The sequence below is a fragment of the Electrophorus electricus genome, chromosome 9 (assembly GCF_013358815.1).
Source record: "Electrophorus electricus isolate fEleEle1 chromosome 9, fEleEle1.pri, whole genome shotgun sequence".
NCBI lineage: Eukaryota > Metazoa > Chordata > Actinopteri > Gymnotiformes > Gymnotidae > Electrophorus > Electrophorus electricus.
The window spans coordinates 3365001-3391193 of record NC_049543.1 but is presented as its reverse complement, the minus strand read 5'-3'; the positions used below and the strand labels follow the sequence as shown (position 1 = coordinate 3391193).

The 26193-nt window shown below is 46.7% G+C and overlaps 1 protein-coding gene across 10 annotated transcripts in view; it reads left to right on the top strand.

Annotated features, from left to right (window-relative positions):
* Positions 1-26193, top strand: part of mctp1a (multiple C2 domains, transmembrane 1a) — a 114454-nt gene that overhangs the window by 56262 nt on the left and 31999 nt on the right. For 7 of the 10 annotated variants that reach the window (XR_003410367.2, XM_035529705.1, XM_027006215.2 and 4 more), the window contains exons 3-15: positions 1063-1205; positions 1353-1432; positions 1994-2105; positions 3716-3754; positions 6416-6580; positions 6820-6950; positions 8144-8330; positions 13341-13434; positions 17545-17647; positions 18389-18491; positions 18952-19053; positions 19408-19482; positions 21122-21241. Coding sequence is in view for 9 of the 10 variants with exons in the window: in XM_035529705.1 (XP_035385598.1) it covers positions 1063-1205; positions 1353-1432; positions 1994-2105; positions 3716-3754; positions 6416-6580; positions 6820-6950; positions 8144-8330; positions 13341-13434; positions 17545-17647; positions 18389-18491; positions 18952-19053; positions 19408-19482; positions 21122-21241 (1454 nt within the window). In the remaining variant the exon portion in view is untranslated. The remainder of the gene's footprint in view (positions 1-1062; positions 1206-1352; positions 1433-1993; positions 2106-3715; positions 3755-6415; positions 6581-6819; positions 6951-8143; positions 8331-13340; positions 13435-17544; positions 17648-18388; positions 18492-18951; positions 19054-19407; positions 19483-21121; positions 21242-26193) is intronic. The other 3 variants (XM_035529706.1, XM_035529708.1, XM_035529707.1) reach the window with 2 other exon arrangements.

Below are 26193 nucleotides of genomic sequence, written 5' to 3'. Positions count from 1 at the left end.
CACCTTCTCTGTATCCAATGGCACTTTGTTTTGTGGCGGGAGTAACACATTTTACATTACAGCACTAGGGGAGTGCCGTAACCACTAGGTCGCACTGTCCCGTGTTGTCCTTAGGGACTGCAGTGAAATGGATGTGGATTGCTAAAGGCCAACTAACTGTGTGGTTAAAGTTGGCTAATAGTGACTATGTGGAGACTCTGGCCAGGTGACTGATGCAGATTTACTGCAGGCTTCCAGGTCTCATTTTGTGGCAGAGTGCCATCTAGCGGCCATCCTGAGGTATGGCTGTCTCATATAAAGTGCGAACAGGTTGAAAAAGGGTGCATTTCCAAAATGACATGACACAATTATAGTTTTGCGGTAAGGGGAGTATCACTTTGAGCCATCACTGCGCCATGTAATGATGCTCTTTATACTAGGCAAATGGGCTCCACCTCATTTGTGAGTGCGGGTCATCCGTGTGTGTCTGTCTGCTCAGGCAGTTGCATGTGGGAATGAACGTGAAAGGTAGTCAGAGCTCACGGGCTGAATCACATGACCAGACGAGTGTGTGAGGAAAGCAGCACTGGTCCAGATGACCTTCATCCACACCTGTGACCCCAGAAAGGTGGGGGTGGGGGAGTGGAAGAATAAATATGAATATTCATGAATATTCATGGAAAGAAAAATGATCTGAAGGTTATCAGAATATTATATTCATAGATTTGCATGGACCTGCCTTAGTTCAATAAAGGGGACCCAAGGTCAGTGTTTTACGCAAGCTGGGCTTTTGTGGACACACGCTTTGCTTAGTTAACCAGGCACAAAGACAGACCTTTGCTCTTGAAGACTATTGTGTGCGATTATGTTGTTTGTTTTTTTTAAACTGCTCAGAGCTACATGAAAAATAAAGATCTATGTTCCTGGATCTGAGAACAAGCTAAAATGGCACTGTCACTGTGTTTTGCTCTGCGCACTCTCTGGTTTTTAGGGAACGGTAATTCATGTCAACTTCACACAGTGCTGTGCTTTTTGCCAGCTCCTGGGGTCATTCCTTCCTGTTGCGTCTCTCGTGATTTTCAGGCACCAGCGACCCCTACGTGAAGTTTAAGATCACAGGGAAGGAGGTGTTCCGTAGCAAGACCATTCATAAGAACCTGAACCCCGTATGGGACGAGAAGGTCACTCTGCTGGTAGACAGCCTGAAGGAGCCCCTATATGTCAAGGTATGTGTGCATCGTTGACTGGATATGTTAGAGGAAGAAGACCTTCATAAATCCTCGTACTAGGCTTGTCTGTTTTTGGTTGAGATGGATTTTCATCCTCCTTATCTCTCCATTCCCTCTCGCTCTCTCTATCTCTCGCCCCTGCAGGTCTTTGACTATGACTTTGGGCTGCAGGACGACTTCATGGGTTCTTCATATCTTTATTTGGAGTCTCTGGAGCATCTAAGGTCCTTCTCATGCCTCCTGACAGTCCTTATCTAACGTTTTTTGAGGGGGGTTTTTGGAGTGCTTCTTATCTGGCTTTTAGTTTAGTGCATTTGACTGTGAAAGGGCAATACTGCCCTCTAGTGTTTCCTCACAACATTTACATTTACTTATCCAGAGCAATTATTAATAATTATCAGTAGACTTTTGTGGGCTCCCTGGGAATCGCACCCCTGACCATGGTGTCAGACCTTGCTCTACCTGCTCTACCAGGTGAGCTAAAAACAGTACAATTCAGATTCTGAGGCTGATTTAAAGGTGTGTTTATATTTGTAGTTTGGTTCCACTGGTGTAAACCAAAGCAGAAAACAGATTGCTGCATTTTAATTCCAGTTCGATTAGAATTCCCAGTGAGACATTTACCATCAAACCAAAAGGCATATGGATGCAACCGAAACATTCCAAACAATGCTCCACACTAATCGAAGTGCGCTGGTGGGGTTTGGAGTTCCAGAGGCACTACCCTACCAGAGCAGCCGTTTTAACCAAAGCTGCCACGTCTGAATAAATCCGTCTCTGTTCAGAACTCTAGATGTGATCCTTGAACTGAAAGACCCCCAATACCCTGACCATGACCTGGGATCGCTGGAACTGGCGGTCACCCTCACGCCTAAGGAGGGCAGTTTCAAGGACGCAGTAAGTGATCTTCCTGATATATTCTCTCATTAGAATCCTCCTTCCCTCTTCCTCCCTGATAACCGAAGGTCCGCCTGGGGGTCCTGAGGTCTGCCTGGGGGTCCTGAGGACATGGAGGGTGAGAGTCGCTCCTGTGCAAGTGCAACACTCTGCTTTCTTTCACTTCCTCCCTTCTTTCTGTATAATATCAAGGGGAATTTAAACTTTTGAGTTACTGCAGTATTTGATGCTTGATATTTATTACGTGCGTATGCTGGCGGAGGATTCACAGCAGAACGAATTTTGAGTTTTCTCGCTGTGGAGTCCTGTTGAAGCACGATCCGCGACACATAGCTCAGTAAGACCGCTCAGTACCTTTTCTATTTAGACGTCTGAGCAGTGACATAATGTATACCGCATGTGAAACCAGGCCGTAAACTTTGTAAGTGACCCGCGTTCCAATGTTAGGGATTTGCAGTCACCCCAGTGTCTCGTATATGGATCTGCATGACGAGCCAAAGCTCAGCACGCTAATAACAGCTCCTGTATTTGAGTTAACTGCACATATCCCGGGCTGTCATACCGCATGCCGGTCGTCCATGTTTATGACTGCATCCTGCTCCAGCGTACATAAGAACCCAGCTACAGATGCAGTTGAGTTCTCCGGTTGGTTTTTGTGAATCACGACACGGTTTGTTTTTTTCTGTTATCCACAGCACTCCTTAACTCAATGTTTTTAGTCTTCACAATCGAGGACATGACAAATAGACCCAGCGGATCAACCACCTACAACCATCCATATTTTCCTACAGAGCCCAGAACCGTAAGAGCCAGGGGGGAAAGAGCATTCTTAAAAGACCACCAGCATTTGTTGGTGGTATTTTAGAGGAGAGTAGAACTAAGTGAATTGCCAGCTGAAATGCACCTGCCCCAACTGCAGTCAGTGTGGTCCGCCTCTCCGGCATAGAGGTTTCGGAGCCCTGTGGATTGAAATATTTTACTCCAGCATGCGAAGGTAGCAAGCTTACAGGGAAATCGCAGTGTTCCGCTTTATGTGATGTCTTCGTAAAGCTGAAGACTTGCTAAAAATGATTTATTAAGCAATACGCCTGGAGAGCCTCTGAAAATGACTTATGGGCACTTTAGCACCACCTACTGGTGGTAAGAGGCTCCCGATACTTAGCGTGTGTGTGTACTTATGTCCCTGGATGGAAGTGCCTACCTTGGCATCATGGGCCTTGGTGTGTGTGGAGGCCTGTGTCCTTCCTCTAAATAATCATGGCTCAGGCTCTTACGCTTCTATATGTCCACCTCTATTCATCCCCCCTTAGGGCATATGACACCTTTATGACATCTTTGTCATCTTTAACTGTACTGCACAATCTGTCGGAGGTTCTAAAATGGTTGCCTGTACAGAAAATATTTACACAGAGACAAAGCAAATTGATTTAGATTTGATATCTTGAGATCTGGTCATCCCTATAAAGAGGTCATTGTGTTGTGAAGACAGGAGTCTGCCATTCCAGTGTGCCCCCTCAAGGGCTGAACTAAACTCCAGGCTGAGGCTCTATTGGCCTCTTCCCGATGGGAATGCCAAGGCTGGCGACGTAACTGCTTTGTTTCGTTTACAGACCATGCTTTTGAGAAGGAGCTGGAAACGATCCAGTAAGGTAATAACCGCATGACCCTGCTATACTGACCTCTATTCCTCCCAACCCTCTGCAGTGCTCTGCTCCGACTGAAGGCGGCGCTGGCGCCCCAGTCTTTTGCCTTTTTATTATTATTATTATTATTATTATTATTATTATTATTATTATTATTATTATTATTATTCCAGTCACTTTTATTTGCATTTCCTGGCTTTATTTTCCACAGGTTGCAATATGCAAGCAATAACTAGACCGACATGGTGGACGCAGCAACACGAGAATCCACATTCCATTTTAACATCGTATTCCAAATGCAAATGTAGATCGGTCAGAATGTGGCGTGTTCAGAGTTTCCATTGCGTATTGCAGCAGCTGCCTGAGAAAATAAAGCTTCTCCTTTTCCCCCTTTTTTTTCATTCGTTCCGTTGTTGTTTTTTTTGCTCTCCATTCCGCTTCAGCTGCACAACGGGCTGTAAAACTGAGCGGCTTTCTCTCGACCAGGACGTCGATGTTGCTGTCATTATAAACTGCTAATATTTACGGAGTTTTCCTAAACAACAATGCCGTGAAAATTTACCTGACCATAAAGATTTACCACATTGAGAAAAAGAAGAAAAAGAAACACGTTTACTTGCAGCAGTGATATAAACAACAGACCCGACAGGATCTGGAAAAAACACAAAAAAAGAGTAATGTAACGGGCACCAGCTTGATAATGTCAAGCCCAAATCCACATACATCTGCAGCACCAGGGGCCATGTGAGTGATAGGTCTCCTGACCAATCAGAAACCTGGCCACAAACACCGGAGAAGACATAACAACCCCAGCCTGCAGGGCAGAAATCTGTGCGTGCTTGGCCCAGGCAAAGTAGGGGCATTTTGAAGAGAGATGAAACAATCCAGTACTTTGATATTTGGCCTGATAGAAATGTGAAATGCAGAGGAATCATGAAGCTATTTGAATGATTTCTCCTCGGGGTGCGATTCTGCTCGTGTCAGCTGTATGTGTCATTACCCATGTGTGCGCCTTTCTTCCAAATAAAAAAATAAATAAAAATCCCGCCGGTGTTGTTGCCTTGACGACTTAACTATTGTAAGTGATGCGATTCCTGAGTTGACCCATGAGCTGAAGTGCCGTCACAGATTTCCATCACAGGTTGTTTTTCTTGTGTTGTGAATGGCTGTGTATGGGGAGAGGGCGCATGCGGTTGTGGTCTGTCCATCGCCGCCGCTGCTCAGTGCATGCTGTGCATCTGTGAACTGACCTCGAAACGCGCCCTGCTTGTTGGGAAAGAACATTTCGCTTTAGCTCTCATTAATATCTTAGCTAGGTGTTCTGTTCTGCATTTAGACACTGGGACGGAGCCCAGTTATTAATGGTTGTTGAATTGGGGCTGCCAATGGACTCACTGTGCTAGCGTACACTGGGTAAAGGTCAACTAAGTCCTGCTAAGTTTTGGGGGGGAAAGTTCTGGAAAAAATAAAATAAAGTTTTGGAAATGCCTAAAAAGCATGAACATGGCTAGCGCCTCCCTAGCTGAGACTCTGAAGTGGGCCACTTTGGGTGGCACTGGGGAATTCTTTAACAGTGCTAGCTACTTTATGTCACTTTCTGCACTCTTGGGGGCATGTTGATTTATTTACGCCCCTCATTTCTCTTTTATGAAGCACAAATACTGTAAACGATGCTCTCAGTAGATGCAAACCAAGCAGGATTTATGTTTATGATGCAGCTCCGAAATGAAGACGTCCACCAACTTTGCAGGCTCAACGCCGCGGTGACGCATCGTGCATTCAATCCAGGCGAAAAACGGCTTGCTTCAGGAAACTTAATTCTGCTTGCTTCCTCTCGCATCTGGCACTGACCCAATTTGAACTGCAATTATTGGTTTTTTTTGTTTTTTGTTTTTTTTTTTTTTACACAGAAATACTTTTCATTTTAAACTGACAGGATTTCGCTGTTTTTTTTATGTGCAATTAGCGTTGCCGCGGGCGAAGAGCTCCCACATGCCTTAGCTGTCTGGCCACCGGACCGAAACTAAACCAGATCGGGGCTTTACTGTGCTGGAGTCAGCACGCCGAGCGCTAATATCCGGAGACGAGTGCATTAGCCGCCTGCTCCCCACATCAAAGCTGCGTGGAAGGGTTTACACAGAGTTTAATGAAATGCATTTGAAACGAAGCGACTCGCTAATGGGCGAGATTAAGTACAAAGACTGAGACAGAGTTATCTGATATACTTGTGCCAGTGCATAAACAGATACCGCTCAATCCGGAGTCAAAAGCGGTTTGATTAGAGGTCTTTTTAGTCTAATCTTGGGTTGTCCGATTGGTTGGGTAGAACAGAGGCAACTGGTACACTTTCAGTGTTCTTACGCATTTTTGTAAAAAAATGAAAAGTCGGTCGTGCTCACGATAGCAGCAATGGTTGCCATAGTGTGTGTACAGCTGTTCGTGTGTCTGTGTCTGTGCACATGTGTGTGTGTACATGTTTGATGAGTGCTGTGTTCTGAATAAGACCCTCATTTTTGTGTTTTTACAATGCAGTTTCATGTTCATTTCCAGCAAAGTCTATAAATGATGTTTGGTGTTTGTGTCTGATTATATGTAAAATTACACGGAAATTTATATCAATGTCTCTCTGTGTGTGTGTGTGTGTGTGTGTGTGTTTTTATGGGACAGCACCAGAGTCTGAGATTATCAGATATTCACAGGAAAGCCCAGCTGTGGAGGGGAATCGTCAGCATCAGTCTGATCGAGGGCCGTAATCTGCAGCCCATGGATGCTAATGGCCTTAGTGACCCCTATGTCAAATTCAAGATGGGTCACCAGAAATACAAAAGCAAGGTAACCCCTAAGAGACCTTTCCCGAAGTTTAGATGCTCACAGTGCTTCCAGCCTCAGAACTTAGTCAGTTTCATATACAGAAATCATAACTAATAATTGACGTTGCTGTTGTCAGTGTTTATCAAGATTTAATGGCTTTTCATTACGGTTTCCTCCTGAGACCCCCCCCCCCCCCCACGCACACACACTCACACACAAACGCAGCCATATCCTTTTGTTGTGTGGACCCCCCCCCCCAGACGATTCACAAAACGTTGAACCCTCAGTGGAGGGAGCAGTTTGACTTCCACTTGTACGATGAGCGAGGAGGTGTTATTGACATCACTCTTTGGGACAGAGATGCAGGGAAGAGAGATGACTTCATGGGCAGGTGAGTTCTGCTGTTGGTCTCTACATTCATTCTTCAGCATGTTGTCACACTTCAACACGCTGGTGGTTAACGGGTGGTTAACTGGTGTCTAACTGGTCTCCTTATCCACGCCAGTGGGCTGCTTGTCTTTTACGAAGGAGAGGCAGTTGCAGGAGGCTGCTCCATTACTACGGCAATGTGGTCACCGCCAAAATGCGATATCCTCTCAAAGGATGTGATCAGTCAGGCTACCCTGCACGCTATACGACATTTAGCGTTTGACACTTCACTTCATGAGGAAAAATTATCTTAGATTGCCATTGCAGCATTATGGCTTCCGTAGGAAAATAACTCATGAACGACCAGTGCAAACACTGTAGTGGGTAGAGTTCAGTGTAGCCAGCCACAAAGTCCAGATTCCTCCCTCATCTCTCAGCCATTATAGAGGACCCAGACTCCTCCTGGCCACTTCAGAGATGAGCGCCGCCCTAATGGTGCCTAGTCGTGCCGAAACATGCCGCTTTAGAGATTTTACAGCCCATCCTCCGCTTCCCATAGCAAGCATCAAAATTTATAGAGCCTCCATTTAGGAGGTTCAGTCTCTGCAGATAAAGCTGTCCAAAAGGCCATGAAGTGTGTGTGTGTGTGTGTGTGTTGTGCACACACACGTTTCTGTACCAGGCAAGACCCCATTAAATGAGAGACAGGGGAGCTGTTGGCAATGGGAAGAGAGAAATGTCTTAGCAGAACTGACCAAGCAACCTGCTATGTTCCCATTCACAGAGGTGGCATGTCTGAATGGTTTCGGTTGCCTTCATTGTAATTGGCTACTCCTCCTTCCTTAAATGCTCATCTCCTCGAGTCGCCTGGCTGGACTTGCTTGGCCCCTGCTGATGTCCACATTACCTCCTGAATCGTGATCGCCGTGGCTTCCATTACATACACGGTGGTCCGGCCGGACTGGTGCTCGCGTAGGACTCTGAGCTTGTCACTTGACTGCAGGAAAAGACAGAGAGAGTGGTCACAGAGCTTCCTTTGGCAGTACATTCCAGTGGAATTCTCTCGCTCTCTCTCCGCTTTCCAAAGTGAGGATGAATAATGTATTGTGGTACTGGATGTGACTCAGACCTATCAGGTACAATTTGTGCCTGGTGTTTCTGTGCTGAAGACAATAATGACCGTAATCCGTGCGTGTGTGTGTGTGTGTGTGTCAGGTGTCAGGTGGACATCTCTCTGCTCTCTAAGGAATGCACGCACAGGCTGGACCTCTCTCTGGAGGAGGGCGAGGGAACACTGGCACTGCTGGTCACCCTCACCGCTTCGGCCGCCGTCTCTATCGCGGACCTGTCCGTCAACGTCCTGGATGACCCGCGCGAGAGGAAAGAGATCCTCCACAGATACGTGAGCTCAGGCGCGCACCTCCTCGCACGCAGATCAGCCGCCGTTCCACCCCTACCCCGACCCCGATTCTGGGCCAGTATTTACTGAAGCACGTCAGAACAGCCAGCTGCAGTCATTAGTAGGGCTACAGGTTCTGGATCAGAGGAGGGTTGGCCCGGACCGTGTGCCAGTAGCTCCGTATGTGCTGTTTGAGGACAAACCGCCCCTGTACGCTGTAGAAGGGTGAGTGTTAGAATTTAAGCAGAGAAACTAAAGCTCGTTTATACGTTGAGCTGACCCCAGCCCTCTATTGTGCACGTGTTGCTCCACATATACATCCACTGAGCTGTGCACAGAGGAGAACGTCCCCACTGGTGCCTCGTTCTCAGACCCGGCAGCACCTCTGTGACGTGACCTCCTTTTCAGAGCTGCGCAACCTCTCGGGGGCCGTAGATTGGTTCAGGCCCAGAGAGCACTGGATCGGGCCTCCCGTGCTTTCTGAAGAGAGGGATGAGGAGTGAAGAGGGGAGAGAGACAGAAGGAGAGGAGCTGATTAGGACAGTGCGGGTAGTGGGGGCCAGTGACAGGCTCTTTTGAGGCTGGGTATGCTGATGAAAGGCTGGGCCTGAAAGGGCCCAGTGCCCCTGTGTGGGGGCCTTTCGCCCTGCATGGCCCCTGAGCCCCTCAGTCCTTAAGCCTGTACAATGGCTCCAGCCTCCCTCTTTGTCTTTGGGCCGTTAACCCTTTGCTCGCCGCCATTTGCCGCTCTCCACTGCTTCTTTACATGCCAATAGGGAGGGTGGGGGTGGTGGGCAAGGCTGGAACAGAGAGGCGCATGTCGGCCTCCTAACCACCTCTGATGCATCTGCTCTCTCGTGTAACGGTACAGATGAAACCCTGGGATTTCCGAGCTCTCTCTCCGGCTTTAAGGTTCTGAGGCATTCTCTCTGTCGCCAGCCCAGTACGGACCGCTAGCTGGGTGCGCTAGTGGTGCTAGCTGCTCCGGGTTGCAGTGGTTGGGGCTGTCCAGAGTCCACAGTAACGGAATTCTGCTGGACGTGGAAGGGTGTGCTGGTCGGTGCGCATGACCACTGGCGGAACAGCAGCGGGAGCCTTGTGCAGGCCTGGTGGTCGACCCACGATTCCAAGCACCAAGGCCTGGTGGCCAGCGCCGCCGCGCTAACCGGGCGCTGCAGTTGTTTCCCATGCCCACAGGGGGGAGCTCTTAGACCGAGGTTTGGTGGACGAACTTGCCGAGGATGGGGGGGGGGGGGGGGTGTCAGGGTATGGATGGAGAGCTGGAAAGGGTGTGTGTGCGAAATGAAAAGAAAAGCTATTTCACCTTGCAGAAGTCTAGTCGTCGCCGCCCCCCACCCCACCCCACCCCACCCCTGGTAAAGGATAGATATTTTACTCCCCCATCCTTGTTCTCGCTCTCCTTTTCTGTTCCGCACTCTTCCTTCCCCCTCCCTCTGTGCATCTAGGCATTCATTAGCACCCTAGCCTGCAGTCCGATGGAGACAGATATGCCTGGTGGGAGAGATGGGAGAAATGACTGGATTTGAAATAGGGGGCTTTAATTTGTCCCCACTATTAACATATTCCCTTTTCCCTGCTTGACACCCTTTTAAAGGTGGGTGGGTGGGGGGTTGGTTAATAAAGACGTACCTTATCAAGCCGGGCAGATAACATGAAGTGCTAGCGCTAATGCTGTGCACTAGTCCTTCAGCAGATTAGCTCAGGCTGGGTGGTGCCTCCATCTAGGGCTGGAAAGGGGATGAGGATGAGGATGGAGAGAGATTGGGGGGGGGGGGGGGGGGTTTCAAACGCCTTCAGCCGCTCTATCGCCGTCAAATCGACGAGGATGGCCGCGTGAATTAAAGCGCCCAGCGCCGGTCGTCAGCGCTGGCGGCGTGAAGCGCTAACCCACGGCCACTGATGTCCACCACGCTAATAAAGCACATAAGAGGAAGTGTCAGCCTGTGTGTGTGTGTGTGTGTGTGTGTGTGTGTGGAGGTAAACGGCGACGCGTCAAAGCCGCAGATGCTCTTTTCTTAAACTGTCTGTGCCGTCGGGGGGTGGGGCGGGAGCGTGCGTGGGCTAGCAAGGAACGCAATTAAATCTCCTAATGTAGCTTTGCGGTGCCGGCTTCACGCACATCATTAAAGTGGTGAAGGCATATCAGATGACTTTCAGCTGTTTGCATACGGAGTGAACAGGGCGGGGTGGCGGACTGCCTCGTCAGGGTGCGCTAATGGCCACGAAGCCGAGTGAAGACGTCTGTCGCTAAAAGGGTTGTCTACCCGTCACCGCGAGGTCACAACACACCTCGAATGCTCTCATTTAGAGCTCTGGGCGGAGCAGACAAAGCACCCACACCTGAGGATTCACCGAGACCTCAGCAGCCTGTTTAGTGCAATGATCATCGCTTGCCGAGTGACTATTTCGCTTGGTTCGCTTGTTTTCATCGGGTTTTACTTTGATATTTTTTATTTGAAGGTCATTATTTCCATCATTTTCTTAAAAGAAATGCTAACTTCTGTGATGAGTTATGGGTTTGGGGGCTCTTTTCCCATTGGTGGTTTAGTCATCTCAGCTTTGGCTGTTTTCACGATTAACCCTTCTTGGAATGCTCAATAATCTGAGGAGAACGCTGAATTCAAATCCAAGGCCTGAGAGAAGACCCCACGTTGAAAATCTCTCTTATTTCACGATATGTGGGTTTATTAATTTTTTTTGTGATGGGAGCAGGGCAGCTCGGCTGTTGTTGGCAAGCGGGCAGGAATTATGCATTTGAATAAGGGGATGCAGAGAGTGTGGGGAACCCGTGCGTAATGGACATTAATGGGCGTCAGGGCCGGGGTGACCTCTGCTCAAGTGGTGGCACCCAATTCCACATCGCCCTGTCTCGCACTTTAAAATCAGAGATCAGACAAATGCACTGGTGCGTGTGTGCGTGCGTGAGGACGTAGAAGGAAAGAGCAAAGAAAGGAAAGCATGAGAGAAGAGGGAGGAGGGAAGCTGTTAGCATTCCATTTTTATTATGACATTTCACAGTCATCCGATTTAATGTCCCCTGACCGGATTGTCCGGCAGGAGACGGTGGGCTTGAAATGTTATTTAGAGCATTGATAAAAGGTGAGCGCCGGCGAGATGACAGCAAGTCATAAGGCTCCGCACAGTGACATTCATTTTCTCCACGACGGAGATGGAATAAGACGTCATGGTGACAAGCTGTCAATCATGACACAGTCCCGCCACTTTCCCCTCCTCCAGCTTGTGGTCCCTGCTTTAAGGGGGGGGGGGGATGCTGTGTGTGTGTGTGTGTGTGTGTGTGTGTGTGTGTGTGTGTGTGTGTGTGTCCTGCCCTGTACTGCCCCGCTTTGCCAAGCACTGTTGCCCTCTGGGAGTGTGGGAAAAAAAATTCTTCGTCTTTTCATTAAAAACATAAAGAAGTCTCATCTCCAGAGTTTTTTTTTGCCTATGCTGTGGTCTATAGAGCTATGAGACATTCCTCTTTTATAAAAAAATGCTGTTGCCTTTCCCCAAAAAATATCTAACATTCCCCCCCCCCCCAAGGTCACAATAATCATAAATAACAATCTGAAGTGAAATCATGCATTAATGTTATGTGGAAAGAGAAATTTTCTCTCTCTCGCACTCTCCACCAGTCTGCTATCAGAGGATTTTTTTAACACCATAGTATTGCTCATAAAAAGTGGAGGCAGTCAGAGTTCATAATGAATTAAGGCACCGACTTGAAAAATTCAAATTATAATTACTCCTCTGAGTTGGGTGTGTGGGGGGGGGTTGTTGGCAGAAAGAAAAGTAAATTGAAGTGAAGAAGGTTAGCAGAGCTTTAAAAGCCCATCCGGACTTCTGGGTCTTGGCTGTGGGTCCTTTTGTGCAGGCATTTGCTTTAGCTTTCCATCAGTGGAATGAGGACCCCAACATTTGATCAGCTGAGTGTGTATGTGGGAATTTTTATATATATATATATATATATATATATATATATATATATATATATATATATATATATATATATATATATATATATATATGCAGATTTCAATGTTAAATATATTTTTTAAATGGTTATAGACTTGCTGTATGTCCTGATTGAGAACACACACACACACGCACGCACACACACCCACCAGAGAGCATGTAGCCTGTGTCTGATGCAACATCAGCACTAAATGTCAGCCCTTTTTAATGTTCCAATGGACACACAAAGGAGCAGTTAAGTAGGGGATGCTCTCTGAATGAATGGCTTTTATCTGGAGCAGTGTAATTGGCTCCGTCATAAATCATAAGTCTCAGAGAGGCTTTGGACGGTCCCGTGACTCTGCGCAGCCTAAGCCCGTCTAAAGCCTGTTATTTGCTGACGACTCTAATGGCGCTATGGGAAGCAGGGCCAGGTGTGGATGGGTGGCTGGTGCCATGGTTTGCGGGCTGATATGTGGGTGGCTCGTGCAGGCTTCCTGAATGACACTAACATGGACCTTGACACAGCACACATGCCTGCACAGGCATACGCTATCACAAGAAGGTACTGCTTTTTCCTTCCTTTCTTTTTTTAATATAAATAAAGTTGTTTTTGGTTTTTTTTTCGAAATGATTTTTCGAAATGATTTTCAAAAATATATATTTTGGTCCAAATAAGCCCCAGGCACAGATTTAGTTGACCTATGTTGTCCGTACCAGCGGAAGCACACAGTTAACGTTTTCCTTTCTCCATCTTTGCTTTCGGGTCCGTATACACGTCCTCACTTCTCGCATGATGTTTTTTTGTTGTTGTTGTTTTTTTATGTGTGTGTGCTCATGATAGGAGAGAGAGTGAGAGGTTTGCATATCTGACTGCCATTTAAATTCAATATACGACTTAATCAGGCCTGTGCCTTGCACGCATGCACACAGCAACCCGTGGGTTCGTCGTGCATGCGTTCGTCGTGCATGAGCCAGCCGGGCAAGGAGCTCTCCAGCCCTCTGACATTAATCAGCCAGGCCACACTCTCACCCCTCCAGAGTCTCCTGAGATCCTTCAACAATATTAAGGACGTGGGCATTGTGCAGGTGAAAGTCATTCGGGCAGAGGGACTGATGGCAGCTGACGTTACAGGTGAGGCCACACACACACACACACACACACACACTCTTTCTCTCTCTGTGTGTCCCTCACTCACACACACACACACACATACCTTATAATGTGGTATCTGAGATATGTCCAGTGACTGAGATAAAGATTCATTTGTCCTTGCAACAAAGGAGTAATAAGAAGTTGATGTTTTCAGCTCTCCATTAATGGATGGAAGGCACTTTTCTGCCCGCTGTATGGCTGACACATTTTCCCACGCTTCTGTTCCTGTTCCATTAATTCTCCCTTTTAATTAAGTCTGCCGTGGACAGGCCTAGTTTCCAGGCCTTGTGTATTATGGGGTTGAAAAGACATTGCAGCAGACGCAGAGCGCTGCTCTCTATTCGGAGAGGGAGAGACAAGACCATTAACAACACTTAGCGCAGTCCGTGGTTTCCCTGCAGGCTAATACCCGACCAGCGCGAGCAAAATGTGCATCTGCATTTGTTTTGCTGAAAGAGGAATGGGAGGGAAAAACCATTTGTGAGTCCCACAGCAACTGCGTGACCTCGTTGCTGGAGTCATCCTTCAGTCTGATCGAATGGAACTCCTTCTGCAGGAGTTTGCTGGAAGGTGCCCTGTGGCCTTTGTGAAGGTTGTATTTGTGGGAGCCGCGAGCCGTCCAGGATGGCGTCTGCTGTGTTTGAGCATGTCTGGCTTCTTCTTAACGTGTTGCGATCCTATTTGGTTTAATGCCTATTTACTTTACAGCCGCTGAACACTTTAAAAAGGTGCAAAGATTGGCAGTGTAATTTACTGTGCTGTGAAGGGTGAGTGGAGAATAGCAGTATCGCGTTAAAGGTGGAGTCGTTCCTCACATTCTCAGCTTCTCTGTGTGCATGGGGGTGTGTGCGGTTTCTTTATACTACCACTATGTCTATAACCATATCCTTAATTAAGACTAGGTCAATGGACAGGAACCTTTCCTAGACACACACACACACACACACACACACACACACACACTCATTTTCTCCAGTGCGTGTGACAGCTGGGCAGTCAACCCCCTCTAACCCCTAAACCCCTCCAACCGAACCCCCCAATTCCCCCCACCAACACCACCACCCCCCATCCAGGGGTCTGGTCCCGTTCAGTTGACCTTGGAGCGCGGTCCGGCGTTCCCAAGGGGACCGGAGCTCCGGTTTCACACTCCCTTCCCGCCATAAAGGCGGCAGCTTCCACCCCCCAGAAAAGGCGTGGACCGCCCAGGGACCCTCTGTCTCACACGGCCCTGGCACGGAGGCGTCAGCCAACAAGGTTACGGGCCACGGAACAGTGCCTCCTCTAATAGAGAGCTCAGCAGAGACAGGAGCCCGGCCCCAAGAAAGAGGGAGCGGGATTTGAGGGGGGGACGAGAAAAAAAAGAGAGATCTAAATGGATTCTCATTCTCTGTTTTACCTCGCTTGCACTCCAGTGTAGAGCGGTTTGGTTTGCTCCTTACAACACTCTTCCTCCCTCTCTCTCTCTCTCTCTCTCTCTGCCTGCCTGTTCTTCATTGAAATTAATTGAGGCGTTTATCTGGAGTGCCTCCTCTCTAGTCCAGCAGGATTAATGAGAAGAGTGTGTAAAACCAACAGTGTTTAGGGAGAAGGGGCTCGGCTCACCCGTCTGACCCATTCAGGGGCGCTCACCTCCAGCACTCGCTCCCCCTCGACGGAGTCGCGTTATGCAATCGCGCCTGTCGCAAATCTGACTGAACCCGACTGAGCCTGTATTACCACCAGCACTTGTAATATTCAAAATGCAGACGGGCTAAAATTTCTATACAGCCTTGGGAATACGAAAACACGGTTCATACCAACAGCACTCACGAATACCTATTTGATACCATAATTGTTGTTTAAAATTTTCCGAGCTCATCTTCAGAAGGTTGTCGGAAGATTAATCAGACACGACTGTGTGTGGTGTGCAGGGAGGCAGCAAGTACATTCACAGAATGACTGGATGTGGCTGTTGTGTGGAGACTCCTGCATAATATGCTCACGGATTTCATTTAAGATGCCTTCCAGACCTGAAAAATGTAATTACTGCGCTCGTACGTTTGCACGGGGCCGGTCAAATTGGAGCCAAAATGAGGTTGAACTCATCTCGCCGGTCGAGGGTGTGTTTGCCCAAAATGAAGCTGTGGCTGGTGTCTCGTCAGCCACACCTGGAGAGTCAAACTTCCATCCGAGGCAAAAGCATGAAATTCGCCCAGACAGCCGCCTCACAAACAAGGTCAGAGTTCGTCGCCAGGGACGACCGTGTGTCATAAGCGGAGCCGTAGCACGCCACAGCGCAAGGGTACGCGGTTTGTCGGTATATTTCTCTGTCTATCAGTTTGCAATAATTTGAGCATTAACATAAATGCATAAGGCTCCTTCATTCTGCGTAGTTAAAAAACCCCCCTGCATATTATGAACCTGTTTAGACAGATAAATCTAATGTTTGTGTACAATTACAAAGGTCTGGAGACTAATTTACAAATGCTGTTTTAATTTATCCAGGTTATTTGTGGAGCCACTAGATGTCATTCAGGGATTTTCTAAGACTTTATTTGCATATTTGTGTTGCAGGTATTTCAAATGCTAGTTGGCTGTTTGCAACACGCTTTTGGCAAATTAAAACTCATCAGTCTGTACTATGCTTGATAATCATTTACGTTCAGAATAGCACCGCAGGCATAATAATAGTGTGTGTGTGTGTGTGTGTGTGTGTGTGTGCGCGCGCGCGCGCACAATGCACAAACGAACGTCTCAGTCACAGTAATTATAGTATTTGGGTTTAAAGTGAATATTTTGCAACTACAAGAACTGATAACAAAGATGAACTTATCCAGTGCTACCCAATCGATGGGTTGCAGCAGCTGACATGGCTTGTGACAGCCAAGACTTTCCATTGATCACAGTGACATTTATTCTGTACATCAACTAAATGTCCTGCCTTTGTCATGCCATTTTTATCAGCTTTCCAGTTCAGTCTTTTATTCACCTGCTGGAAACCCGTGCACAGACCCTTCCTCCGCTGTGGCGTTTGGAACTTACAGGAGTCTCAGGTTTATTTTATCTTGTGATATTATGAACAGGAAAATATCATTTCCATTATGGGAATACCGCAACAATTTTGTTGTTTCTCACACATCTTGTAAAAAACATTTTCTTTTATTTTACAAACAATAAAATGCTGCCGGGTTGTTTTGTTAAAAGTTGAAATCAAATCTTAAATTCAGAGTTTGTTTTAGTTTTGTCATGGGAATGAACTGGACCTTTTAAAAGACTGATATAAACTGATATATAGACTGATATATTTTAATAGCTACTTTTATAGGATATCGGCCACATTTCTGATTTAATATCTCTAGAGTTCCCTGCTTATGATAATTTGAAACATGTTTGGTACACTTTTTTAAAATATTCCCTGAAGTTAGTGTTATCCTCAGTGTGTGCATTTAATATTCATTTTAAATTGCTGTGTAGCACTTGCAAACTACACTATTTAATAATGAATATACTTAGAATATGTATTTATATCTAAGTACTGATTTGTTTATTGAAAATCTAGCTGAGGATGTGTTTTATATGTGGATAACAAAGCACAAGCCATTAATGGAAATATATTTACACATTATTAATATAAAAATAAAAAATTTAAATGTAAGTTGGATCAGTATCTATCCATTTTACTGTGACATTTTTCACTAAACTGTTCTAAAACAGAATTAAAAGGAACTAAAAGGAATTTGTTTTTTGTTTGTGTTTGAGTCAACATATCACTACAGCGTGAAGCTGTGACACTACAGACAGGCCAGAAATGACCACATCAGCAAAGATACTCCTGAGGCCAGCATGCGTGTCTGAGGAGGTGGTGCGGTGTGTCTGAGGAGGGGGTGTGTTGCGTCTGAGGAGGTGGTGTGGTGTGTCTGAGGAGGGTGTGCGGTGTGTCTAAGAAGGTGGTGTGGTGTCATGTAGCCCTGTGGCCTAGCACACCCACACCTTAATCACACAGCGAGGCTCCAGTACTCTCAGTGCAACAGGCAACAGATAAAACAGGCCCATAGCTGATAAAGTTAATGTGTGTGTGTGTGTGTGTGTGTGTGTGTCTCTCCCTCACAGGCAAGAGTGACCCCTTCTGTGTTGTGGAACTTAGCAACGACCGATTGCAGACACACACCGTGTACAAGAACCTCAACCCTGAGTGGAACAAAGTCTTCATGTTGTGAGTGTCAGATGGCATTTAGAGTCCACATCAATACACACGTTTTGCTGTGTGAACCCGATAGCTCTTCAATCTCATGCAAATAAATACGCATTCTTGCGTTCTCTCAGTCACTTAATTTGTACTAATTTGTACCATATTTAAAACCTGAATTATGTTCAATAAAAATTACAATTAAGTGCTGAAGAACATTTAAATTCCTGCAAGTATCATATTAATTTAGTTTTATGTCCATAGCTCTACACGGACCTTTTACATATAAGTAAACTTTTTTCCTTGAGGACCAAGATTAACCTCTGGATGAAATTATATAACCTTGGCAAGTTCAATCATGTTACCGTATGGTAATGTGCCATACATAATTTCTCATATTAGTTCAGAATCTAAACGTTGTTCCATTGATGTTTTTTCATAATCTTCCAATCTGCTTGGCTGGAAATTCATTTGTGAATTCCCACAGAAAGCTGGGTAATCTAGCCTCTCCTTGGAGTGCCCGTCTCTTTAAGAATAACCTCATTTTCTTCCTCTCTTTAGCCTACTTTTCAAAGATAGCATTTCAAAGGGAGAATCACAGCATCTTTTTTTAACCCTCATACAATGGAGACGGCCACCAAGGCTTTAAATGAATCCGGTTTTTTTTTTTTTTTTTGGCCATGACTTCAAAGATCTTTTCGATGTTTAATATTAGTCAATGACTTCTTTTCTTTCTCCTCCCTGTCTTGATTTTGTCTTTCAACACAGCAATGTGAAAGACATCCACTCTGTGTTGGAGGTCACCGTATACGATGAAGATCGCGACCGTAGCGCTGACTTCCTGGGCAAGGTGTCCATTCCGCTGCTGAGTGTGAGTCCCAGTGTCTGCTCTCTCCACCCCGCCGCAAAAAAATAATAAAATAAATCTGGACCTTAGCATGCACTAAAAACAGACAGATCAGCTCGCAACTCAAATCAAAACAGGTTTTTTTTTTTTTCTTTCTTTTTTTAAAATAATGAATATCAGACACCATTTTTAGCCATTATACCTTGAAGTCAGAAAAGCAGGCGGAGGCTGTTAAAACCAAGCCCACTTAGAAAGAAAGAAAGAGAAAATGTAGAGTGTGTAATGTATGCTCCCAGGCTCTTCCCCCAGGATAGTTCATTTGCAGCTGACAGTGGTCGGGCCATAATGAACAGGTACTTGTCAGAGTCGCTACAGTTGTTTTGGGCTCTCTGTCAGATGCAGCAGCTGGGGGTCAAAGGTCACGCCGGGAGCGTATTCAGCTGGGTATTGCCAGACAGACGGCTGTCATGTCCCTCTCCCACAGATCCAAAATGGTGAGCGGAAAGCTTATGCCTTGAAAAGCAAGGAGATGACAGTGCCAACCAAAGGGGTCATCTTTCTCGAAATGGATGTGATTTATAACGCTGTAAGTCCCTCTCTGTTTCTGCTAACCGGCTCTCGCCGTCATTTTTCTGTTTGTTCCACTGCTTGTTCCTGTCGCCTCAACACGCGATGCCCCCTCCTTCATTCTCATTTTCCTGTTAATTACCGAAGGCTCCCGTCTCCTTCGCCTTTTGTGTGCGGGTTGCGTGCATCGCCGCGAGCGCCGTGGCCACCATTTTAGGCGAGAGCGCGGGAGACGCCGGCTGTGCGCCGGATGAAATGGAGGGAGGGAATGACATCAGCGGCGTCACGGGCTCCAGCCACGCCCCTTTACTTCAGCCACGCCCATTTCCATGCCTCCCCGTGCTCTTTGTGCTAACTGCGCGTTTACCTGCAGGTGAAAGCCGGTCTCAGGACGCTGATACCCATCGAGCAGAAGTATATTGAAGAGGAGCCTCGTGTTTCCAAACAGGTACCAAGACGGCCCAGCCCTGACTTACACTCCACGCTTCTCACTGATCCCAGAACAGAATACGTCTGCCACACAGTACAGCAGCATTACCCTCTCCCTCCCTCCCTCCCTCCCTCCCTCCCCCCCCCCCTCTCTCTCTCTCTCTCTCTCTCTCTCTCTCTCTCTCTCTCTCTCTCTCTCTCTCTCCTCTCCTCTGGAGCTGGTGAATAGAAATGTCATGCTGTCAGTTGAGGGGATGCATAAGTAGATTGCCCATCCCTTAGTGTGGCCCTTTTACGCCACAGCTGTAGAGGACTTCATTGTCGGCTTTCTCAATGTGTCCCCCCTCGGACAAAGAGCTGAATCGGAGGGGCTGTCCCAAATCAGACCTGCCACTGACACACGCGCGCACACACACACACACACACACACACACACACACACACACACACACCCTTGCAAGGAGTTCACTGAACAGTGGCGGTATTCTGAGTTCCAACAAGTGTACGTTTGGCACTTGTCACTCTCTTAGGCTGTTTTGCCTTTTTAAGTGGGCCTGTGTGTGTGTGTGTGTGTGTGTGTGTGTGTATGTGTGTGTGTGTGTGTGTGTGTGTGTGTGTGTGTGTGTGTGTGTGTGTGTGTGTGTGTGTGTGCACATATGAAAACGTGCCTCCTCAACTAGGAGAGTGAGACAGAATGAGCTTTGAGAGGCCAGAGCAATGGTAGCTAAAGGACATTTGAAAATCAAATTCACCAAACAACAGAGCTACTTTCTGCCATCTTTGCTTTGAAACTTTTGATAGATGCTAATAGTGCACATTTTGTCAGGGCAATCTCCATAATGTCATATGGCAGTATTATGTACTTTTCTGTAGCTTATGTCTTATTTCACCCCTCATTTACGCTGGTTTGATTGGTCCTAAATGGCCCACCGGATAGGCTAGTTAAAAGGTAGGGAGCACGCTCTGAGTCTGGCAAAGTAAACACACGCATTTGCCATGATCAAAGCCTCTCGAGGTAGCAGCCATTACCAGGCTGGGTGTGTTTCATCTTGGTAGGGACACCCGAAAGCAACAGCCATTTGCAGTTCGGACTAATTCTGAAATACGAAGCGCACTCCAGAGTAAAAGGAAGGAACAGCTCCGTCTTTAATGCCTGTGAAACTGTAAGATCCCCCTGCTTGTTCGTTGACTGTATTCTCTGACTGACTGAAATGTCATTGAAGCTTGGCTCAGTGTTCCGGTGTTATTCTTAGAAGACAATGCCATGGGACGATAGTGCTTTTCCAGTCTGGGACCGTATGCCAAGGCCAGCATGGGGCCTGGTGGGGGAAGCTCTTTCGGGTATTTCCGTGCAGCTGCCCTTGTGCCAATGCTGACGTAACTCCTGCCAACAAGCACTTACCTCAAGCTGTATTTAAGCTTCAGGACTTGTTTCGTAATTGTGGTGCAAACCAGGTTGATGAAGATTTATTATGCGGACCGATCACTGTTTGTCCTGAAGTAACTTTTCTGCTCACTCACGCTGACGGGACGGCTCGCGGCAGAACGGACAGAGTTCCCGCTGCGGAGGGCAGGACGAGCGCTCCGGCCCACGCCCCGTCCCGCGTCTCCAGGTGTTGGAGCGAGGCGTGACTGAACCCTGTCTCTCTCCCTACCAGCTGCTGTTGCGTAACTTCAACCGGGTGAGACGTTGCTTCATGGTCCTGTTCAACGCTGCCTGCTACGTTAACAGCTGCTTCGAGTGGGAGTCTCCTCAGAGGAGCATCTGTGCCTTCCTTGTAAGGAGCTTGGAACACGCGCACACACACACACACGCAGACACACACACACACACAAACACACACACACACACACACACATGGGTGCTCACACACAGGCCTGCATTCTCACACACTCCGTGAAGAGGGACAGTGAAGTGTGCCAGGTATCAGAGGAGAGACTCGACAGCTTGTGTCCCCACGCTCCGCTCACATAACCATTTCCTGTTTTCATACCACAATGCCGATTTAACACTCATATGCGTCCAGATTTTTGCAAAGGCAAAATCAGCTGTTTGTTTCCCATATAGTTGGGAGAAATTGGGCTCAAATATGGGGCGTAATTTCTCTCTCTCTCTCTCTCTCTCTCTCTCTCTCTCTCTCTCTCTCTCTACCTGTCTCTTGCTCTCGCTCTGTCTATCTCTCTCCCACTCTATCACTCCCACCTCCCTCTCCGTCTCTTCATTTCTCCCACTCTGTCTTTGTCATTACCCCTCCCGCTACATAGCGCGTTGAAAGCAGGAAATATAATTGGACAGTTCGTGTGTCTCTTAAAGGACACGCTCTCCTGAGCTTGCTGTGTGACTGAATGCTAACAGGACAGTCGCACTAATCCTGCACCGTGGTAATGCATAATATGCAGCAGGACTTGTCTGTTTTAGCGCCAACGCGTCTTTAAATGTTCCGCCACCACACCCCTTAGCATTTGCCGCTTGTCACATTTTAATTTTGGTACAGTTTAGACGGCAGGAACAGGGGGAGCAGATGGGGGTGACGAGCGCGTGTATCGATCAGTTAACATTTAAGTTCAACACATTTTCTCGACTCTTTCTCAGGGGTTGGGGGTGTGGGACATAAATGAAAATGTCAGAGAAAGAAATGTCAGGACAGTCTGCTAAAAATATGAAGGCATGCCTGCTTCTTCACTGATGTTGTTATTTAGGAAACAAATATTGCACAGCTGTAACCACGATGTCTTCAAATCAATTATTTAAATCAGTTTTACCCGAAATTGCAAGGTAATTGTTGGTTGCAATAAAAAGAAAAAAAATCCAATGATTTTATCTAGTGTGTACCATTCACCCTAGAACCCATTTAGCTATTTCTACTGGTGGTCCTAACGTTCCTGCGTAACAGGTTCTGTAATCACTTTATCCATATCTTTAAGAACCACGTTATCACTTGCCATCTGGCCAAGGTGATTCCGTGCAGTGGTGTGGATCTCCACAGCTGTGCAGCGCTTCCACAGAGACACACTCGGGGTACCGTGTCGAGCGTGTTGGGCGGGCGATGCCGGAGCTGCTTTTGCAGGGCCTGCTGTATTCCTGTGCGAAGATTAGCGCGCAGAATGCAGGGTAAAGTTCTGGGACAGGCTGTTCTGGGGGGTTTTGTTTGTTTTGTTTTTTTGAGATGACACCTTTTGACACGACTTTATGGTTTTTCATCATAAAGTTCTTGTGTTTTGATGCTAGCAGCCCTTTGCAAAGTTGAGAACTTTTGCCTTACGTTAACAGGGAAAACTATTGTGTCTGTTGTCGAACACACACTCAAATCTACACACACACACACACACACACACACACACACACACACACACACACTGATCAAGAATCATCCATTCAAAACCACAAGTCTGAGTGTTTGTTTCTGACTGTGTTTGTCTGTTTATATTGTGTTTGTGTGTGTCTGTCTGTCTGTCTGTGTGTGTGTGTGTATCCAGCAAGGGACACAGCCCCCCCCTTCCCAAACACCTGTAAGCTGAGCGTACCAGCACTCATCTGTGTCGTGTGAAAGTGGGCCATTGTTGGCATCATGGTGTCGGGTTCAGGCCTGGCCGTGTCTGCTCTCCACGCCAAGGCCCCCCATGCTCCCTGGAGCACACAGCCCACACCAGCTCTTCCTCCAAACAAATTTGCCGTAACTTTAGCTGCAATTTGGCCCTGAATTGGGACCAAATAGAGCAGGTATTGTGTAGCATGGGGGAATAGGACCGCTGTTTGGATGTGTGTGTGTGTGTGTATGTGTGTGTGTGTGTGTGTGTGTGTGTGTGTGTGTGTGTGTGTGTGTGTGTGTGTGTGTGTGTGTGTGTGTGTGTGTGTGTGTGTGTGTGTGTGCTGGCATAGGGGACTTTATTGGAAGGAGGGGGTAAGCAAATGATACCCTGCTCTTTTATGTGGGGTAAAGTAGGGCTCTTATCAGTGGGAGAACCCAGACAAGTGAGCTGCCGCTACAGGAAACTGGAGCAACACTCACCTGCTTTGCATTTAGATAAAATACCCCAGAAAAAAAAAAAAGCTAAGAGAGGAGGGACAAATGCTGTGTGTGTGTGTGTGTGTGTGTGTGTGTGTGTGTGTGTGTGTGTGTGTGTGTGTGTGAGAGAGACTCCTTACTTCAGTGTGACACCTTCATGTGAGTGTGTACAGTGACAAGTACCTAGTACAGAACGTGGAATTCTAGGGGGCAAAAAAGAGGATTTGCCAAATGATCATTCCGAGTGTCCGACTCTGACGTTGAACTAGTTATCTATATGTGTAATTAAGAATTGAAGGTGTCTGACATAACGGCACCACTAAACGGCTCGCTGCGCTGAGCGGGAGAAGTCCATTTTGTTCAGCTGCGGTTCTGTCTGCTTTGATCAAGCCTTAGGAAAACGTGGAATTCACTCTGACAAGCGGCGAGTTCTGCGGGTGGCCAGCAGGTGGCAGTACAGTATCGCTCAACTGGGGCGAACACAGCCAAAGCCCAGATGAGTTATTGACGTCCATAATCAGCCTCTCGTTTGGCATATTCCTCCCCATCGTTGGCACCATTTAAAATAATCAACACCGCTATGATGACTCAATTTTTGAATTCCGACTAGCAGGACTGTGGTCGGGTGTGTTGGTAACACACTTTTAATGTGCTAATTCTCAAATGCATTCTCCAAAGTACTCATACGCCACTCCAGAGTGGCTGGTGCCAAAATTATATTGAAATCAGCTGCCAAAACAGAGTCCACTCTCTTTTCCAACAAATCGAGGAGAATTTGAAACACTTGGCTATTTCATATACATCGCTCTAAAAGTCAGAGCCCTAGTTTTAATAAGGGACTTCATCTCAAGTGCTTTGTGATTGATGTGCAAAATCAAATTGATATTTAAAATAAACTTAAAGAGTACTGATGGCAGAGATGAATGGCTGTAGCCTACTTCTGAGTGTTAAAATGAATTAGCACCGCTACGGGCGAACTGCGTTAGTGGATAACCTAATAGATACAGTGTTTAAAAAGTACTAATTACAGAGAACAGGAAAGGTGAACATCTACTTTGAAAAGTGACTGACTGTAGTGTGCTAATTTAAAGAAAAAAATCCCTAATTTGTGCAAGGGTTCCCAATCCAAAAAGTGTCAGATTTAAGGTCATGACGTAATTTAACTGTGAGATTAGTTCTAAGGCTCCAGTGCCATGCTATTGTGCTATTTTCGCATCTTTGCTTTTATGCTGCACCTTATCTAAGCGTCTGTGCAAATGTGTGCCTGCCTACCCCCACTGACGGGCGATGACCTGTGTGGACACCTCTCCCGTGCTGCCTGGTCCTAGTGAGGGAAGGACTTTAAACAGTACAGCACACTGTGGGGAGAAATGACTTTGTTTAATTTGATTTTTGTTGTTGTGCTGCACACTGTGTCCAGACTTTCACATCTGTTGAAAATCCGTTAAAATGCGCTGTAGGCTAGGAAAAGAATGTGTTTTTTCATTGCGATGTGTATTGTATTACAGACACCGGATGACTTCGGTGGAAGTTGAATTTGCAGGTGTGACGGCTTCAGCCATGTGTGCACTGAGCACAGCAGGGTGGGAGCAGAGCCCAAAGCCTCATGGGGCATTGAGGAACTGAGTGCCGTGGGTCCTCCATGGCCGGCTGGCAGGTCTGCGGGATTATGGGAGGCTGCTGGTGACGCTACCTGGATACGTTCCGACAAAGCCTTCAGTAGCACAACTCAGAGATTTTATTTATCCCCCTCTTCTCTGGGGGTCTGTTGTGGCTCTCCTCTCCCTCAGGAGGTTCCCTGTGCGAGTGGGGGGTTGTGGGTAATGAGCCCCCGGTCTGGGAGAATGGCCCCATACCTCCTCTGTGCTGGCGGGCCGCGTGTAAGGGAGAAACAGGCGAGGTGTCGGCTAACATCAGCTGTCAGTCAAGCGATGGCCCTGAGCTAGAATATCCAAAGCCCAGGGAGTGCACGCAGCGACAGGTTAAACAACCCCACGGGCATGTGAAACCAAGACGGACAGTGTGGAGCTGGGAAGAAGAACAGGGACTTGGCTTTGAAGCAGTTTGTCCGCCAACGTTTTTCTGTGTTTTGAACAAAAAATATTAAATACAATATAAATTAATTCTATAAATAAGTAAATACATTTATTTTCTTTTAATGTGTTTAACAACAAAAATAGATGTAAAAACAAAACTAAGTACAGGTCATTTAAAAATAGGAAAAACATTCACATCAGATTTCTAACGAAGTAATTCTTGAGAGTTTTGTTTGTTTGGGTTTTTTTTTTGTAGCTCTTGCTGAGAGGGTTCTCTAGAGTGGGTTCTTCCTGAGCAGAATATTATAGTATTTATTGTTTATTATTTTAACATTAATAAATGTGGTTAATTCTCTCCAATGTTCATGAGCAAGTGCGAGTAAGAATGTGAGATGTTTCATGGAAGACATGAGCAAGGCTGAGTTCACAAAGAAGAAAGAAAGTTACCTGAAAGATGTCGAGGTTGGAGGAGGTTGTAGCCTGGTGTGTGTGTGTGTGTGTGTGTGTGTGTGTGTGTGTGTATTTGCTTGCCTGTAAACATTGTTAAATTATTGAAAATGATCTTTCCTATTCCCTGAACACTACTCTATTAAAGGAAGAAAATAAACCCCCTAAAGAACAGTAATATGTTGTTTTCCAGCTACTGGCAGTCCATTACAATAAGTTACTTTGCTCTTGATCACTTGA